A 20,436-nucleotide genomic window follows, 5' to 3' on the forward strand; every position below is an offset into this window, starting at 1 on the left:
GCCCCTGGGAGTCACCCAGCCACACGTAGTGTGAAAGACAGGTAGCTGTGGCTAAAGGTCCTTTGTCCTTCCAGCTCTCTTCCTTGCCAGTGAGGAAGGAGCCTGCTGATCAGTCATCTAGTCTTGAGTCGGAGCTAACCCGTGGTGTTTGTGCAGCATGTTGCAATGTGCCTAGCCCCTCCTTTACCAAACAGCACTGGCTGGAGTGCCAGCTGGTCCCCAAACGTCACGAGGCATCAGTTATAAGTGCAGACAACAGACCCCTTCACTGCTCATTTCTGTACAGGAGGTCAGCATCTTCAGAGACAGAGAGTGAGGCTCCCGGAGGGAAAGATGTTCTGTTCAGATATCCTCACCGAGCCTAGCCGGAAGGAAGTGGAGATGAGGGAAGCTGCATCTCTCCGACAGCAGAGAAGAATGAAGCAGGCAGTGCAGTTTATTCACAAGGATTCAGCTGATCTGCTACCTCTGGATGGACTGAAGAAACTGGGGACTTCCAAAGACACTGTAAGATTTTTTTTAATCAATGAAGGGAAAAAATTATTTAGGAGCCTAGCATGGAGTACTCTTCCCTCTCCCCTTGTTATTGCTGTCCTTAGACATTATTTTATGCTAAGGCAATAATGAAGCTGGTTGCCAGTGGAAACAGGTAAATAAACAAGACCATGAGATTTTTGTATATTGAAAAAGGAAATGAAAATACAATTTTAGTTGTTCCTAGTGCGGTTGTTAGCCTTTTCGCTACTAATCTCTTTTATAAGTCTATATTTCACATCTAAAAACAATTTTAACAAAATAGATACAATTTTACCAGTACAGAATGCTTTATTTGTATTGGAGTACAGAAAAATGGCTTCACATTTTTATATGTATATATAATTTGATAACACATAGAATCACATTGGTATTTAAAATTTGAAAATTGTTGAGATTAAACTTTGCTCAGTGTAATTTCTTTTCAGTGAGATTTCATAGTCAGGCTATAAATACATATTTATGATACCCTGTATTATTGAGTAAGTGGTGTACAGTGTAAAATATTACCTCCCATATCCAGAAGAACAAATTTCCTTCTAAAAGCTAATAAATAAACACTTCCTAGCTTTCTCTAAGAACATAAGAACGGCCGTACTGGGTCAGACCAAAGGTCCATCTAGCCCAGTATCCTGTCTACCGACAGTGGCCAGCACTAGGTGCCCCAGAGAGGGTGGACCGAAGACAATGATCAAGCGATTTGTCTCCTGCCATCCCTCTCCAGCCTCTGACAAACAGAGGCCAAGGACACCATTTTATCCCCAGGCAAATAGCCTTTTATGGACCTAACCTCCATGAATTTATCCAGCTTCTCTTTAAACTCTATTATAGTCCTAGCCTTCACAGCCTCCTCTGCAAGGAGTTCCACAGGTTGACTACACGCTGTGTGAAGAACTTTCTTTTATTAGTTTTAAACCTGCTACCCATTAATTTCATTTGGTGTCCTCTAGTTCTTCTATTATGGGAACTAATAAATAACTTTTCTTTATCAGCCCTCTCCACACCGCTCATGATTTTATAGACCTCTATCATATCCCCCCTCAGTCTCCTCTTTTCTAAACTGAAAAGTCCCAGTCGCTTTAACCTCTCCTCATATGGGACCAGTTCCAAACCCCTAATCATTTTAGTTGCCCTTTTCTGAACCCTTTCCAAGGCCAAAATATCTATTTTGAGGCGAGGAGACCACATCTGTACACAGTATTCAAGATGTGGTGTACCATAGTTTTATACAGGGGCAGTAAGATATTCTGGGTCTTATTTTCTATACCTTTCCTAATAATTCCTAGCATCCTATTTGCCTTTTTGACCACCGCTGCACTCTGTGTAGAAGTTTTCAGAGAACTGTCCACGATAACTCCAAGATCTCTTTCCTGATTTGTCGTAGCCAAATTAGCCCCCATCATACTGTACGTATAGTTGGGTTTATTTTTCCCCGATGTGCATTACTTTACACTTATCCACATTAAATTTCATTTGCCATTTTGTTGCCCAATCACTCAGTTTGGTGAGATCTTCTTGGAGTCCCTCACAGTCTGCTTCTGTCTTGTCTATCCTAAACAGTTTGGTATCATTTACAAACTTTACTACCTCACTGCTTACCCCTTTCTCCAGATCATTTATGAATAAGTTGAAAAGGATTGGTCCCAGGACTGACCCTTGGGGTACACCACTAGTTACCCCTCTCCAATCTAAAAATTTACCATTTATTCCTACCCTTTGTTTCCTGTCTTTTAACCAGTTCTCAATCCAAGAAAGGACCTTCCCTCTTATCCCATGGCCATGTAATTTACACAAGAGCCTTTGGTGAGGGACCTTGTCAAAGGCTTTCTGAAAATCCAAGTATACTATATCTACTGGATCCCCCTTGTCCGCAAAGAACTCTAACACATTAGTAAGACAGGATTTCCCTTTACAGAAACCATGTTGACTTTTGTCCAACAAGTTATGTTCTTCTACATGCTTCACAATTTTATTCTTTACTATTGTTTCGACTACTTTGCCCGGTACTGAAGTTAGACTTACCGGTCTGTAATTGCCAGGATCGCCTCTAGAGCCCTTTTTAAATATTGGTGTCATGTTGGCTACCTTCCAGTCATTAGGTACGGAAGCCGATTTAAAGGATAGGTTACAAACCACAGATAATAGCTCATCAATTTCCCATTTAAGTTCTTTTAGAACCCTTGGATGAATGCCATCCGGTCCCAGAGATTTGTTAACATTAAGTTTTTCTATTTGTTCCAAAACCTCCTCTAATGACACTTCAGTCCGGGGCAGTTCCTCAGATTCATCACCCACAAAGGAAGGTGCAGATTCAGGAATCTCCCCAACGTCCTCAGCCGTGAAGACTGAAGCAAAGAAATCATTTAGTTTCTCTGCAATGGCTTTATCGTCCTTGATTTCTCCTTTTATAGCTCGATCATCTAGGGCAGGGGTCTCCAAACTTTTCAGCCCGAGGGCCGCATTAACTATCAAACAGCAGTTCGGGGGCCGACTACACACTTGAGGGCCAAATAAAAAACAATCAAAACATGGATGTTGTTTTTAATTATTTAATATTATTTTATTCAGTTATTATTTAATAACACATTGATACACTACACATGAACACCTGTATTAGTGTGAATGGTGAAATTGTTTCCTGGATGCCAAAATAGCAGACATTTCTGGCTTTAGATTTGTTGTCCCTAACATCAACAGTGACCTGAGATTATCATCGGACAAGTTTGTTCTCAAATTGTTCTTCACGTATTTCATTCTTGAAAATGTTTGTTCACACAGGTATGTTGTTCCAAAGATTGAAAGGTACCTTGATGCAAAAGTTTTGACATTAGGAAAGTCTTCCTTGGGCAAAAACTGGTAAAAACCCACCAGTCCTATTTTGAACTTGTCCCTAAGGAGGTCATTTGCTTGCAACTCAATGACTTCCAGCTGCAGTTCATCTGGGCAACTGGCCACATCTGCTTCAAATGGGTTTTGAAACAATCTCACTTCTTCTGCCTTTGAATCCAAAAAGGTCTCCACGGGCCGGATGAGAGGGCCTCGCGGGCCGCATCCGGCCCCCGGGCCGTAGTTTGGAGACCCCTGATCTAGGGGACCCACAGGATTTTTAGCAGGCTTCCTGCTTCTAATGTACTTAAAAAACATTTTATTATTTCTTTTTGAGTTTTTTCCTCATTCCACCAGGTTTCAGTGATGCCTATTTTGTCTATCTCCTCATTTAATACCAGGTACTCTAGTTCACCCATCTTATTAGTCAGACTCCTAGCATTTGTGTACAAACACTTTAAAAATTTGCCACTGGTTATTTGTCTGCCCTTCCCTGATGCATTGGATTCCTTTGTATGCGGTTGTTTGTCAGCTCTGGCCCATGGTTTGCCCTCTCCCCTCCTCTCTTTCCGACTACAGCTTAGAGAATCTCTATCAACGGATTCTCCTCTAAGAGAAGTCTCTCTCCGATTTACGTGCATCTCCGCACCAATCGGCTTTCCCCCATCTCTTAGTTTAAAACCTGCTCTACGGCCTTATTAATGTTTAGTGCCAGCAGTCTGGTTCCACCCTGGTTTAGGTGGAGCCCATCCTTCCTGTATAGGCTCCCCCTCTCCCAAAAGTGTCCCCAGTTCCTAATAAATCTAAACCCCTCTTCCCAACACCATCGTCTCATCCACGCATTGAGACTCTGAAGCTCTGCCTGCCTACCTGGCCCTGCGCGTGGAACTGGAAGCATTTCCGAGAAAGCCACCATAGAGGTCCTGGATTTCAGTCTCTTTCCTGGCAGCCTAAATTTGGCCTCCAGGACATCTCTCCTACCCTTCCCTACGTCATTGGTACCTACATGTAGCACGATCACCGGCTCCTCCCCAGCACTACACATAAGTGTGTCTAGATGCCTCGAGAGATCTGCAAGCTTCGCACCAGGCAGGCAAGTGACCAGACGGTTCTCCCGGTCATCACAAACCCAACTATCTATGTTTTTAACGATCGAATCACCCACTACTAACACCTGTCTCTTCCTAACTGGCATTCCCTCCCCATCAGAGGTATCCTCAGTGCGAGAGGATACCGCAACATCCTCTGGGAGGAGGGTCCCAACTACGGGATGGTTTCCCTCTGCTCCCATTAAATGCTCTGTTCCCTTGAGACATTCATCCTCCTTAAGAGCACTGGGGCTCTCAGACTGGACGTGGGACAGTACTACAGTGTCCCGGAAAGTCTCATCAACATAGCTCTCTACCTCCCTTAGCTCCTCCAGTTCAGCCACCCTGTCCTCCAAAGCCGAACTCGGTCTCTGAGGGTCAGGAGCTCCTTGCAACGGGTGCACACATACGCCACCCGCCCACAGGGCAGGTAATCATACATGTTACACTTGACGCAATAAACAGGATAGCCCCCACTCTGCTGCTGGGCTTCTGTCTCCATGTTTGTAATGAATAAGTTTAAGTATAAACTGGGATTCTTTTTAAACTTCTGGAGTATAGATTATTCTAAGAGTTAGGTTTTAAAGAAGGACAGAAGTCACTAGTGCCCTCTAACCTCCCCCTCTAAACTCCCTCTCCAAACTCTCCTGTTAGCTGTTCCTGGTCGCTGAGTCACAGGCTTATATAGCTCTGGTAGCCCCTCCCCCTGACTGAGGCTCAGCCAATTAACAGAGGCTTCTAGATTTCAAACCTTTTAGAAGCTCCTTCAAACAAACAAGCCAAACAAACCAAACAGACAAACACAAGCTCAGCACACTGCAAATAACTCCCCCACACACAAACACACACTCCAGACAGCCACTTACCACAAAGGTCCCGTTTTTACTCCTCTTTTACCTGGAGAACTCCCTCTCCAAACTCTCCTGTTAGCTCTGAATAGGAATAAAGATAAAATAGAACATTTAAAGTTCTGGTGTAATGAACAAAACTCCCACCATGTACTGTAAAAGCTACTTATCACTTTCCTACTAGAGTATATAACATACAGTATGTCTGACTGCTGCTCACTAGGTTAACTGAAGAAACTGAACTTCCTTCTTATTTTGGCAAATGAATGTTGTTCTAACCTAACATTTCTGCTCAGAAGCTTGGGTTTAGAGCCATACATAGGTGTCTATGGAACAAGTTTGATGTTCTCAGCATTGTGCATAGCAGAGATTTGTTTGACATTGCAGAGTTCACAGTTGGGCACAATTCAGGGAGACAAATTCCTGCCTAAGGGGGTATACACAGCCCCACACTTGGAAAGTGCTTCCCAAGTTAACACTGAATTGTGGTATTATTTATTTCAGCCTCGCATTGTGGTACTACTAGTAGTATTACAATAGAGTCTAGAAACTGCTGCTGCATTTAGACCCCTGTAATGTTAGGCACTGAAAGACAGTCTCTGTCCAGAAAATGGACAGTCTAAACCAGTGGTCACCAACCAGTAGATCAGGATCTACGGTAGATCTTGGTGCCTCTGACTGGTTTGGCTGGGAGGCTATAAAGTGCTGGCACTTCAGCGGCCCCTTTCCACATTGCTCCTGCCGAGCGGCCCCTCCCCACATTGCTCCTGCCCACTGGGAGCCTCCTGCTTGTTGTGCAGGGTTTGGGAGACAGAGGCAGGGGAGGGGGCCATTGATGTCACTGCCCCACTCCCCTGTATCCCATCTTCTGAGAGTAAGGAGGGCAGGGCTTTGGCAAAGTGGCGGGGCAGGGATATTTGGGTTTGAAGTAGACCCTGGATTGACTTAAATTCAAAAGTGATCTCATGCTAAAAAAGGTTGAAGACCCCTGGTCTAAACAGACCAATGCCACAATGGGAGGCACTGAACTATGGCTCTAAACAAGCAGGTTAGCAACAGAGGCAAGGACAGAACCCAGATCTGCTGACTGCTGTGTGTAGTGCCATGCCTGTCAATGGTTGAAATATGTAGCTGGTGAAAGTCAGGCCTTTCAGAGGCATTTGAAGTATCCTGCTCTAGAAGATTTTTGATACGTTCAGTAGCAATTGTTTTACCTTGATGTGCAAAAGAAGGGAAAATATTGCTCTTCAGACCCACTCTTGTCTAGTAAATCGTTGTCAGGGATGGATTAGCAACATCCATAGGGCAGAAATGGGCTTCTCTAGAGATAGAGAAGTTCCCTCTCTTCATTCCAAACCAGAATTATGTCTCAGAGGGTGTGACGTAGTGGGGGTACTTGCTGGGCTGTGGTGACCCCTGCTGTCTGGAGCAAGACCCAGCAGGGAAAGCCTCACTAGGCCAAGGTAATGCCAAACTTGTTGAACCAGTGGCCAGACACCCCCCATGGAGAGGAACAAAGGAAGGTGGATGCTGCCCTGGCTGGGGGGCAGGGCTGATAGAGGGTTAGTTAGTTCCTGGCTGGAAGGCAGGGAATAAGGAGCTGGGGAGGGGGCTGGGACTCCCCTATCTCAAGGGGGGGGGGGGCACTGAGGCCTCTTAGCCCCAGTTCCTGTAACCAGATTACATCTGTGCTGCGCTGTGCTGGAGGAGCAATAAACCACCCTCAATTCCACTGGCTGGTGCAGTCTGTTTGTGCCATTTCGGGGTGCAGGAGACGGGGAACCCCCAACTCGCCGTCACAGAGGGGTAGCTGTGTTAGTCTGCAGCTGCAAAAACAGCAAGGAGTCCTGTGGCATCTTAGAGTATGTCTACACATCAAAGTTAATTCGAAATAACAGCCGTTATTTTGAATTAACTTTAATAGCATCTACACAGGCAAACCACTGTTTCAAAATAAATTCGAAATGGCGGAGCATTTATTTCAAATTTGGTAAACCTCATTCTATGAGGAATAATGCAAAATTTGAAATAGCTAAATCGAAATAAGCGCTGTGTAGACGCTTATTTCGAAATAGGGGGCCTCCAGCCCTTCCCAGGGTACCCTGGTGGCCACTCTAGGCCAAACCAGGAAAACTCTTCTGCTCTCCCCCCACCCCCAGCCCTTAAAGGGGTAGTGTCTGTTTGGCCACAGGGCCTGTGCCAGCTCCAGGTCTGCCAGCCCAGAGCCCACAGGCGCTGCCCCTGTCCCAGTTGCCAGCATGAGCGAGTCAGCCAGTGTCAGCCAGCCCTCTGCTGCTCCCCAGGAGCAGGCTGGCAGCTCTCAGGAACCTGTCAGGGGCCGGAAAAGGCGGGCGCTTTCCTGGTCCAGTGCAAAGATCATGAACCTCATTGAGGTTTGGAGGGAATTCTCCAATGTTCATGATCTCTGCACTAGACACAGGAACGTGGCCGTCTACAGACAGATGGCTGACAGCCCAAAGGCCACATGTGCAACCAGAAGAAGGGGCGCATGAAGATAAAAGAGCTGAGGCAGACCTATGCCAGGGCCACAGGGGGCAGCTCCCAACCAGGGGCAGACCCAGACCCCTTCCCTTACATTGAGGTCCTGAACCGTGTCTTGGGCAGCTGGACGGTCCATGCCCCCAGATGGTCATTGACCCTGGGGCAGAGGGCCCTGACCAGGGCACAGAGCAGGAGGAGGAGGACGACGACGGCGAGGAGTCACAGGAGCCTGGAGGGAGCGTGACACTCACCCTGGACTCCCAAGGCCTACCAGCAGCAATTTCAGCACTATCTTCCAAGGCCAGGGAGGCCTCAAAATGTGAGTTCCATCACTGTCCCCTTATGCAGGAGGGGGAGAGGGAGCCCAGGGACCGCGCATATGGGCCTTGCTGACCATGGATCTCACAGCAACCTGTGCATGTGCCTTGCCAGCCAGGGCACGTGGCCCCTGCTGGCTGCCACACAGGGGCCCTGGCCCATTACCCGCACACATGTATGTATGAAGGCACATGACATGCTCCGTACCCCAGGGAGAGACACTGCACAATGCCCTCCCTCCACAAGCCCCCTCTATACAGAGGCATGGCACATCCTCGTCCCGCCCCCTCCCCACACCCACACTATATACAGCACAGGGGCATGGTACAGTCCTGGGCCAGCTCACACTCCTGGGGATAGCAGGACATAATGGTGCGGAGACCTGCTGTCCTCACCTTGCAGAGGGGGGCTGGGCTTCACCCACTGAGTCTCCAGGGATAACTCACCACCTCTCTGGTTTCTCCACAGCTGTACCAGCTGCGAGTGCAAGGCACACCACTCCGCCAGGACATCCTCCCGCACCCGGGCCAGCAGGCTCACCCGGAACCAGGAGGGATACCAGCAGCAGCACCTGGGGTTACTGCAAAGGCAGGTCCACAGTAGGAGCACTGGGTACAGGAAGACCTCCAGCTGCCGCGGGAGAGCTTGCGGGAGCTGCGTGACTAGGGCCTTGTGCCATCCGCGACCACCTGCAGACCATGGTGTAGAGGTTACTGCCTGCTGCCGCTCCAGCCCTGCTGCCACTCCAGCTATTGTTCCTCCTCCCACTCCTGCTCCCCCTCCCGCTTCTTCCTTCCTCCCCTTCCATACCCGCTCCCCCCCGGGGATGCTGAGGCCCCTGCACCCGCAGTGCTGGGAAACAGGTGGGCTGGCAAGAACCTGAGCCCTGAGATTCTCCTCCCCCTTCTACCCCTTGCCTCCCCATTCCAGCTCCTTGCTCCCAGGTTTCCCCCTCCCACCCTCATCCCTCCCATTTATGGTCAATAAAGAGAGGGGTTTTTTTTGGCAACGTGTGTTTTTATTTGACATCAGGAAGGGAGGTTAGGGAGGGGAAAGTGGAAGGATGTGAGCGTGGAATAGACACAAGGCCCCAGTGGGGCATGCCACGGAGACTTCACTCCTCCTCCATCTGGAAGTTCTCCCGCAGGGCCCCCTGGATACTGGTAGCTTCCCGATGGGCCTCCCGGCTGACAGCCATGTGGGGCTGCGCGTACAGGCCAGCCAAGTGGTCGGCCTCTGCCATCCAGCCTGGCAGGAAAGCCTCCCACTTCCACTCTCACAAATTGCGCAGCACATAGCACGCCGCTACCACATGCTGAATATTCCTCTCGGAGAGGTCGAGGCAGGTGAGGAGGCATCGAAATTGGGCTTTCAGCTGGCCGAAGGCCCCCTCCACCACAATGTGGGCCCTGCTGAGCCTGGCATTAAAGGCCTGCTGGGAGGGGTTGAGGTGTCCCATGTAGGACTTAATGAGCCAGGGTTGTAGCAGGTAGGCCGCATCCCCCACCAGGCACAAAGGCATATCCATATCCCCGACCCTAATGTGGAGGTCGGGGAAGAAGGTCCCGCCATGCAGTCTCTGGCACACGGAGGAGTTGCAGTACACCCGAGCTTTGTGTACCAGCCCACATTGATGTCCAGGAAATGGCTCCGGTGGTCAGACACGGCCTGCAGGATAACCGAGAAGTACCCCTTCTGGTTAATGTAGAGGGAGGCCTGGTGTTCTGGGGCAGGGATGGGGATGTGCATCCCGTCGATTGCTCCCCCTGCAGTTGGGAAAGCCCAGGGTGCCAAAGCCCTCGATGACCGCGTCCACATTGGTGAGGCGGATGACTCTGCGGAGCAGCACTATGTTGATGGCCTTGACCACCTGCAGAGAGGGACACAAAACCACCGAGTCTCACTGGGGTGCCAGGGTAGCTGAGAGTGCTCCTTTCCTGCCACTGCCTCGTGCCCCTCCCCAGGAGCAAACCCCCTGCAATCCTGGCCACCGTGGGCAGTCTGTAGTGCAGCTGGGACAAACAAAACCCTCCTGTGGAGGGGACTTGCACCCCCTCCCCCTCTTTTCCCTAGGGCAGCCCATCCCTTCCTCACACCCACTCCTCCCCACCACAGTGGCCGGAGACTGCCATACTTGCATGAACACTGTTCCAATGGTGGCTCTCCCCACGCCGAACTGGTTCCCCGTGGATCGGTAGCTATCCGGCATGGAGAGCTTCCAGAGGGTGATGGCCACACGCTTGTGGAGGGGAATGGTGTGCCTCGTGCATGTCCTGTTACCGCAGAGCTCGAGGAAGGTGTCCTTCATCCTGAAATTCTGGGTCCACTGTTGGTCTCCCCAGCGCTCCAGGATGATGTGGTCCCACCAGTCACTGTTGGTGTCCAGATGCCAGATGAGCGAGGCACGCTGGTATCCAGCTGCTGCTCCTCCATGGCCCCCATGGGGGTCTGGAAGAGGACCTGGGGGTTGGGCTGCTGCAGAAGTTGCCAGGCAGTCTCCAGCACTTGCTGCCAGGCTTGCAGCAAGACATCCAAAATGAGCACCAGAGTGCCTAGAGGCAGCTCTGGCTCCATGGTGCCAAGTGCTGTGGTGTCCCGAGTCAGGGCAACCAAGGCAATCAGAGAAAAAAAATGCTTTGCTGTCCCTCGGCGAGGTTGGCAAGCAAGCAGGAAAACCTGAGAACCGGCAGTCCAGGGGGGTCCCTTTAAGCACAAGCCTCAGATAGCCTCAGACAGCAGCCACACAAAGCAACTACTGACCGGATGCCCTGCTGGAAATGGTTTCAGCTGCCCTTAAATGCGATTCAGAGTCCCATCAATATAGATGCGCTATTTCAAAATGCATTTTGTATGTAGATGCATTATTTCGAAATAACTTATTTCGAATTAACTATTTTGAAATAAGATATTTTGAAATAACACTGTAGTGTAGACATACCCTTAGAGACTAACAGATTTGTTAGGACATAAGCTTTTGTGGGTAAAGCCCACTTCCTCAGATGCATTGGAGTACTGGAATATTCACTTCTCCAGACCAAGTGCTATGAATGACCCTCCTCCACCCTGACTTAAGTAGCTTCCATACATCTACTCTCACTTTTGTAACTTCCACTCCAATGCATCTGATGAAATGGGTTTTACCCATGAAAGTGTATGTCCCTAAGGTGCCACAGGACTCCTCTTTGTCATCACTTTCTGTTATGCTGGCCCCGGCAAAGCCTTTCACACCCCTTCAGTGAGCAGCATTAGCCATTCACCCACACAGCCAGCTACATCTGACTGCTGTAAATGGTGACTGAAGAGCAAGCAATAAATATATGGGGCTGATGACCTATTAAATCATAACAATATAGGCTATATCTTTGTGATGTCACCAGAGCATCCAGTAACACTTACAGAACTAACAAGCTGAGTTGTCCTCCACAGACAGGAGAGCTGGGAGCGACACTCTCTGCTTGTTTCTCGGTGATCAGCAATGGAAACATCTAGGAGTCCAAAGACCTTTCCGAGTTTGAAAAAGGGGTATTGTGCTAATGCCATCTGCCCCCCTCCCTTGCTGCCTTTGAGAATGGCTGAGGTCCAGCCTGGGATGGAAAATGAGAGGGTTGGAGTTGTGAGGGACACCATGCTCCAGAACCACCTCATCCTCAAGGCTGAGTTAGGAAAGATTCGCCCCAGATGCACACAGTTGCCTGGATCTGATTTTGTGTATGGACTCACCTATCGTAGAGCTGATGGGGGAGTTCCTGAAGCCATAGGCCACTGGAACACCATAAAACGCATTATCAAGGCCCCAAAGCATCTGCCGCGTAATTTTATTGCCATGAACCGTGGAGCAGTCATAGCTGGTCTTGTCACAGCCAAAGAACACTACCGGTACCGCCAAACCCACGACATCCACTGTCCAGAAGATGACGAGCGTCACTTTAAAAGGGACCCACCACGCCTCCCTGATGCCATGAGCTATGGAATGCCAGCTCGCCCATCCACCCCTATCAGAGATGTTCTCCAGCACAAATACAAGGATCTTTGGATGGAGGCACAGAGAACAGCGACTCAGGATCATCATAAGGCAAAACAGAAAATCGTGCAGCCAGGGAAGATATACGAAACACATTCCACTATGCTGAAGAAATACAAACAGCCTATGAAGCTAGATCCGCTTTGGCATTTGCCCCACTTTGAGAAAGTGGGTCGTCACCTTGATACCTTCCCCTGCCAAGGAGCTCGGGAGAAGGCTTTCAAAGTCCACCAGTCAGAAGCGGGAGTCCGATGTGGACTATTTGCCCAGGGCATTTATACAAGCAGCTGAAAACTTGACAGGTTAAATTATTATAAATTATGTAATAAAATAGAATATTCTTATTTCAGGTCTGAAAAAGAACAGTGGCAGTGATCAAACACAAGGTACTATTTCACAGGTTTTCATGTAACTGGCTAACCATAGTAATAGCAACGTGCTTGGAAGAGCTTTTCACTGGTTTGCTAACAAAGAGACAAACAATAAAAAGGGGGTGGTGATGGAAAGAGGGATGATCTGCAACCCAAAAGAAAAGGTGATTGAGGGTGGGGTGGAGCTAGATGTTATCCACTCTTATTACAAACCGGTGAACATTTCTAGTGGCAGCTCAGAATTTTTTCCACAGAGGTCAGACCAAAACTTCAACTGTTAATATTATAGTGCAGTTCTTCTCCACTCTGCATTTGATATTAGAGAGCCTAATTTTCAGAGGTGCTGAGTACATGTTAAAGTCAAGCCAAGATTGCATGACTATCCTAATTTTGTCTGCTGTCAGAAAGCCTTTCCAGCCATTTATTACATAACACTGTTTGGCTATTCTTACACTGATGAAGCAACAGCCTCTTAAGTCCTTTATGGTGGAGTTTGATTGGGTACGTCTACACTACAGCGCTAATTCGAACTAACTTAGTTCGAATTAGTTAATTCGAGCTAAGCTAATTCGAACTAACGCATCCAGACTAAAAAACTAGTTCGAATTAGCGTTTTGCTAATTCGAACTAGCTTGTCCACACAGAGTGGACCCTGAACCAGGGTTAAGGATGGCCGGAAGCAGTGCCGGCAGGGCATCAGATGAGGACTTAGAGCGTGGAGCTGCTGTCTCAGGCTAGTCGAGGGCTGTGCTTAAAGGGACCCGACCCCCACCCTGGACACACAGTTCTCAGGAGTGCCCCGCTTGCAAAGCAGTCCTGGCTTGGATTGCCCGGAGTACCCACACTGGGCACATCAGAGCACTCGGCCATCAGCCCGGCTGCACTTGCCGCAGGCTGCCATCTGGGGAGAGGGGACAATTGGGGGGCTGCAGGAGAGGTTCCACCCCCAGAAGCCTGCAGAGCCAGCCCAGTCCTCCCAATCGGGGGCTCGTACCCCATTCCTCCCTCACCTCCTTCCACTTACCCCTCCCTAGCCCCCTTTCCTGATGTACAAAGAAAGGACAATTGTGTTCAAAAATAGAATCTCTCTTTATTGAACAAAACTGGGGGATACTGCTAAAAGGGGGTGGGAGAGAGGAAGAGAGAGGCTGGGAGAGGGGAGGGCAAATACAATGATCAGGGGTTGGGAACAGGTCACATATGATGAGAGGCTAAAGAGACTGGGACTTTTCAGCTTACAAAAGAGGAGACTGAGGGGGGATATGATAGAGGTCTATAAAAGCATGAGTGGGGTGGAGAGGGTGCATACAGAAAAGTTCTTCATTAGTTCCCATAATAGAAGGACTAGAGGACACCAAAGGAAAGGAATGGGTAGCAGGCTTCAAACTAGTAACAGACAGTTGTTCTTCACAAAGCAAAGAGTCAACCTGTGGAACTCCTTGCTGCAGGAGGCTGTGAAGGCTAGAAGTAGAACAGAGTTTAAAGAGAAGTGAGATCAATTCATGGAGGTTGGGTCCATGGAGTGGTATTAGCCAAGGGAGTAGGAGTGGTGTCCCTGCCCAAAGTTTGTGGAAGGCTGGAGAGGGATGGCACGAGACAAATGGCTTGGTCACTGTCTTCGGTCCATCCCCTCCAGGGCCCCTAGGGTTGGCCGCTGTCGGCAGACAGGCTACTGGGCTAGATGGACCTTTGGTCTGACCCAGTACGGCCATTGTAAGCTCGGGGCTCAGAGTCGGGGGTCTCAGTGGACCACCCTGATTTTCATGCCAACCTGCTACTGGGTGGCCAGGCTGGCAGCTCTCCTGCCCTAGATGGCCGCTTTCCTGTGCGGTACGTGAATAGGCTTGTGCCATGGTGATTGATGATGAGTGTGAGATTCTCAGGGTGTCTGGGAACATGGTGCTCCCTGGCCCAACCTTTTCAGCCTGTGCTTAGGGACGTGTGCCTCCCACAACTCTGCCTCTGTACTGAATAATACCCAACATGTGAAGTGTCATTCCTGCCTTGCCAGGGGAAATGTAGAGCCTGTTGAGTAAATGAGATGCTGGGCACTGGGAGAAAGAAGCATTATTATAATTAAGCTCCCTTCTTTGGCCTCCGGGATGAAACAGCACTAAAAATACTTCCCTCATCCTTATTATTATTTGTCAAGTGTTTTGGTATGCTCCACCCTGTGAGAGTCAGCCAGGCTACACAGGCCTCGCCTCCAGGAGTGTACAGGCTCGTTACATCCTGGCAAAACAGTTCAGATAAAGGTACACTAGCTGAGGGGGCAGGCTTGCGGTAGTGCAGAAAGCATGGAGTCATGGGGTTGCTGCCCTGGAAAGGCTGTGGGGAAGAGAATGGGGCAGGGTTGGATGTAGAGAAAGAGGAGCTGTGTCCAGGCAGAAGGGGGGATGGTGTGAGGAGGAGCACGGTGGGACTGATGAAGGTGAGGCATTAGTGGAGCATGAGGAGGGGTTGTAGACCAGAAGAGCACATACGTGGGAGGGGCCTTGCTCAGTTCCACTGAATTAGACTAGCAGCATTGAACAGTGGTGGGCTTCAGTGTATGGAAGGGGATGAGTGAAGGGAGACCGACGTTATGGCATCAAAAAGGAATTGAGGCGCTAGCTGTCCCCTAGGGGACTGAACCCTGGAGGATCTTTCAAGATTAGGCCCATAGAAATCTTTCCAGTGACACACTCTGTGTGAGTAAAAGTAAGTATGTGCCAGAGGAAAAAAATCAAAATGCCATAGAATTTATGTGGAATAATTTGTACTTACATGCTGAAGGTACATGTTAATTTAAAGGACATTGCTAGGCAGAGTACTAAGCATATTAACTCTCAAATAGAGGGAGTGTTGTCTCAAAGTTTCTATATTGGCACCACATTGCCCTAAGATGATAAACACCCCGTCCTGTCATAACTCTCCAAGGAGTTGGCCCGGCATGTGAGGGCACATCTCCATGTCACTTTCCAGCATGAGGAAGTGGAGTCATCTCCTGTCTTGGCTTCCAAATGCCCAGCTCAGTGTGTCTCCTGCACTCGGGCTCCCCTCTGTCCCTGGAGCTGAATCCTTCTTCCCCAAGCTCCACTGGGCTTTCCACTCAGCTCTAGCCCTGCGGGATGAGAAACTGAAGCCCATGCCCTGAGGAAGAGAGTGAAGAAGCCAAGAACACAAATAGAAACTGATTGCCTCTCCTCCCTCCCCTGGAGAGGGCATTCCAGGGGCTGCGCCTGTTGGTAGTTCACTCCCAGTCCCTAGAAAAGCAACAGGCCACATCTTTACTCCATTTTGTAGGAGCTCAGGGTCTTCCTGGCCTGGACTGGAGAAAGGGGATGGCGCATGGCCATGGAGTGAGAGGCGAGCAGATAGCTGAAGGAATCACAGTTGTGTGTGTGTGTATGCATGAGTGCACATGTGAGCTAATCTCTTTTTTGGACCAACTTCTGATGGTGAAAGATCTCTGGGACCTGAAGAGAATGATCCAATACAAGATATTATCTCAATAGCCTTGCCCCTAGGACCAACCTGGCTACCACACTGCAAATGACTAATATCTGTCAGGTGTGGTTCATTCTTCCTTTGTTCAGCACATATTGGGACCACCCAACCCTGAAAGGGACTGGGCAGAGCTCCCAAATCAGCACTTGGCTCATGATGTGCCTGAGGGGCTCCTTAGCCTTGTTCTGGCAGGTTTCTTTGCCAGGCACGAACTCCATGGTGGAGTATATTTTTGGCAGGAGGCTGGAACGTGGTCAGGAAGTTACAGGCCACGGTACTTAGGCTGATGTACTTGCAGATTTCACATATTAGGCACAATTTGAATGGGAACTCATGGAATCAAACCATCTTCACATTGTCACAGTTTCATCTCACACATACAATTCCCACCCTATTCCTGAGTGGCTCTTCCAGGCACACCACACTATTCAATGCAATTTCACTCATTATAATACTCAATCTAGTGTCTCTCAAGCACAGCAGCTGGATGCTTCAGAAACATTGCAAATAATGGTCCTCATTAAAAATATCTGGAAAGCCACAGTATTTGCTTCTCTTTCCTGTTCCTTTGCTGTAAATTGGCTTAGGTCCATTGATTTCAATCAAGCTACTACACCAGTTAATTCCAGCTGAGGATCTACCCCAAAGAATTTGGAATATATTGGCTGTAGCACACTGTTTTGATACATGCGTTAGCTTTACACAAATGTAGTCCTTTTTTTTTCTCTGTACAAGCAGCAGGGATGCATCTATTTTTTTGAAAAAAAAAATGTTGTCAGTATAGCTTGACAATAGGAGCATAGGACTTGATATGCTGGATCAGACCGGTGGTCTGTCTAGTCCAGTTCACTTTCTCACAGTGGCTAGTACCACAGGCAAGTACAAGAAACCTTATGGTATGCCTCTGTATACTCCCAAGGCCCGTTTCTTCCTAAACTCCCATTAGTTAAAATGATATCTTATGTCCTGAAACATGAGGGTTTCTAGTCCTTTTATAATCCTGACAATGTATCATATGGCTCTCATATTCTTGTTAGCTACATAAATGTCCAATGTTCACATAAAAATACAGCTTGTGAGTTCCTGTTATTTTTTGTTGGTTATCTTGGATAGCATGCTGGGTATCTTAGCCATATGTGGGGGCCAGCTGTACTACTCAGCTATTGCTCAGTATCCCAGGTATGACATGCTACAGGATGTTTTGGAGAGTAGAAGAATAAAAGCAGCTTTTATAGCTGCCCTAGTAATTTTTGTTCTTACCCATTTCCATGGAAACAATGCAGTCTAGTTGTCAGGGCAGGTCACCTGTTCCCCAGCTGAATCTTTACAGTAAGCAATACCCCATATCCAGTTCTCTAGGTTTCGAAGATGACTAAAGAAAGGGCTTCTGTATTATTACTATCCTACTACCTTAGGGATACATCTACATATCAGGGGTAAAGTTGGATTAAGTTACGCAACTTCAACTACATCAATTGTATAGCTTAAGTTGAAATAGCTTAATTTGGCTTTTGGTGCTGTCTACACAGCAGGAAATTGAAGGAAGAGTGTTCTTCCTTCGACTTCCCTTACTCCTCATGAATTAAGTGGGAGTAAGAAGTCTTCCAACTCGACATTATTTTGAAATAAAACTTGTAGTGTAGACACGCACTATGTTATTTTGGAATAACATCAGTTATTCCAAAATAACACTGCTGTGTAGACGTACCATTGGTGTGTTCCTGGCACCTTATAGAAATACATGAATACAAGAGCAATATTCCCAGGAGCTTACAAACAAAATTAGCTAACACAAGAAATATCAATGGACCAAGGGGATGAGAGAAAGTGGAAGGTGGGAATAACAGAAAATGATGGAAAAGGAAAACCTACTCTTGGATGAGCCATCTGAGAAGTGAATTTTGACGAGTGGTTTGCAGGAAGAGAGAAAAGTTGCTTGTCACATAAAAATTCTGTCTTGCTCTCAAAAAGCCTTTGCTGTAGTATCTAGGCACAATGACGTAAATAGGACACAACGAGTTCTATCTAGGAATAGGCAGACCTTAGATTCTCCATAGAGGGCCTCATTTCAGTATCCTGAATTAAACTGGTTTTTGGGTTTTCCTGTCATTTTAGGCGCCAGAAGCCAAGGCAGAAGGGAGGGCCTGCCGAAAATGCAGATGACTACATTACATTAAAGTAGGGTCCAAACTGGAGATAGTCACAAGCTTCAGGAAATAGGACTAAGATCTGCCCCATGTGTTGCTTTCTTGTGTCTTCTGGCTAGTCTGCAAAACACAAAGCTCTCTGGCAGTGCTTGAGGAAAATCACTGCTGCCCCAAACCATACTTGTTTCACTTCCTGCTGCTAGGTAATGTCTCACCCTGCAGAAGGAGTCTGTGGAGCTCAGTCTGAGGACTGGAGAGATGATATCTACTACAGTATAAACCGTGTCTTCATGCTCTGTTGTTTTCAACAATTTACTGGGCACTCCGCCAAGAGGCGGTGAGGGGAGGACACTGCGAAAGATGATTACTCTGCTTGAAAAGGTCTTTCCTCTTTTCCTTTCTTTAACTGATCTGGCTGCCATTTTCCAACAAGATCTTTGCAACAGTTAGTTGATTTTCAGTGTCTCTTTCCAGCATTTGACTCATCTCTCTGACTAATGCTCCTCACTCTGTATTGCACAAGAAAGCCAAGGAAAATAAAAATTTGAACAGATTATTTAATAATAGCCTTGGAATGATGCTGAAGGGAGACTTTTCAACTTTTTTTTTTAAAGATAACATATACACTGGATTGGAACATACAAGCTCTGCTTGTCCTACTGAAGGTAGCATTGGCCTCAGACTTCAGAGGAACTAGCATTAATAAAAGATGTTTTCAGTTGCACTTGTAACCCATATTCCCACAGGATGGCTCTTCAGTGGCTGGTCCATACACAGATTAAAGAGTGTGGTACAGCTGCTGGTTGGGGAGCTTAGTTTTTTAAATCCACGGTCCAAGCCCACTGATGACTCCTGGTGGAGCTTGTCACAAGTGCATTGTAAGACCCGTTGCTCTGGAAATCAATGTGAGACTGTAAAGCATAGGGGCAAAGCTCTGCGCCAGCATGGCCCTCTCTTGCTTCTGTAGTAACTTCTTCCACAGGGAATGGGTGGGGGTGCTTGGGAACTGCTGTTTTGGGAAAGTGTCCAGACTGACATTGACTTCTGAATGTTTGGAAACTCTAATCACTACCACTGCTGACCTGGGCTGGATGTGAGCTGATGACCTACATGTGAAAGGCTCCCTATCTGGGAACTTATAACATGAGCCATCAAGTCCTCATCTTTGGTGAATTTTAGGTGTGGATTCAGTGCTTGTAAAAATGCATGTTGTACTGTAGGAAAAACCAAAGGACTGAAGGTTTGCAATCCTCTTCAAACCACTTTCCCTTCTGCCTCTAGGAAGTGCTAGCACTGTTAGGTTTTTCTGCTCCTTCTATTTACAGAATGGTGTGTTGTGCAGCTGACTTTGTTTCGATTGCTTTCCCTGTGATCACAGTGCTGGTTCTGCTCCTAATGCTTCTGCTTGAAACGGGAGGACTCTTTTCTTAAGTGATTTCTTCATGCCACAGTGTAGAGTATCTACACAATTTAAAAAGCGGAACAAGTTCTCTCACCTTCACTTATATAATACCCTGCTGTGAAATTAGTCCCATTGATTTCACTGGGAATAAGATATTGCTCACCACAAATAAGGGTGAAAGAATTGGCCCCATTACTTATTTGATCATAATGTTGACAGCATAATTAGAATTCCAATCTTTCATTGCTACTGACTGCTGGGTACAGAACTGAGTATGTTATCTCACTATACAGAGCATGCTCTTCTGAGTGCTAATCACACAAAACATCATCAGCAGATCGAGACATTCTATTTTCCTTTCAATACAAAAATAATAAATATGAAAAAAGAAATTACAAGTTTGAATGGCAACCAGTATTTTACCATGTCTATCTGATTCTTATCAATGTAATATAGTTTAACTTCTTCTGCAAATGTGATGACCCCAAACATGAAATGCCAACAGTGTATTTGTGTTTTCTTATCGTCTGACTTTCTGTATGCCATGTTACATTAGTCTCTTGAAATCTTTACTATTTCACATGCTTCACTGAAAATGTTAAAACAAAAGAATGTCACAGCAAAGAGTTTGCAAACTAATTTAAAAAATACAGGCTGATTTTCAAAGGTGCCTAAGGGAGTTAGGCACCCAGTCTGAAATGAAATTCCATTGAGAGTTAGGTGTCTCACCGTGATATTCACCTTTGCAAATAAACAATATGCAGGCAAATGTTCAGGTTGGAGGTGGTGGGAAGGTATCACCGGTGAGGAGACGAAGCTCATTAGAAAAATGTAGAGGGCACAATCCTCTGTTGGCTGAAGCATGGACTATAGGACCTAACAGGTCACTT

At 47.4% G+C, this 20,436-nt stretch overlaps 1 protein-coding gene and 1 pseudogene across 7 annotated transcripts in view; both read left to right on the top strand.

Annotated features, from left to right (window-relative positions):
• The window catches only part of NRIP3 (nuclear receptor interacting protein 3), a 105,642-nt gene that overhangs the window by 60,281 nt on the left and 24,925 nt on the right, over nt 1-20,436 (top strand). For all 7 annotated transcript variants that reach the window (XM_089778635.1, XM_089778636.1, XM_089778638.1 and 4 more), the window contains one exon: nt 287-507. In XM_089778635.1, the coding sequence (XP_089634761.1) occupies nt 287-507 (221 nt within the window). The remainder of the gene's footprint in view (nt 1-286; nt 508-20,436) is intronic.
• Nucleotides 11,494-12,500, top strand: LOC102453076 (cilia- and flagella-associated protein 77 pseudogene; annotated as a pseudogene).

This window comes from Pelodiscus sinensis, chromosome 5, assembly GCF_052426305.1.
Source record: "Pelodiscus sinensis isolate ZL-2025 chromosome 5, ASM5242630v1, whole genome shotgun sequence".
Classification (NCBI taxonomy): domain Eukaryota; kingdom Metazoa; phylum Chordata; order Testudines; family Trionychidae; genus Pelodiscus; species Pelodiscus sinensis.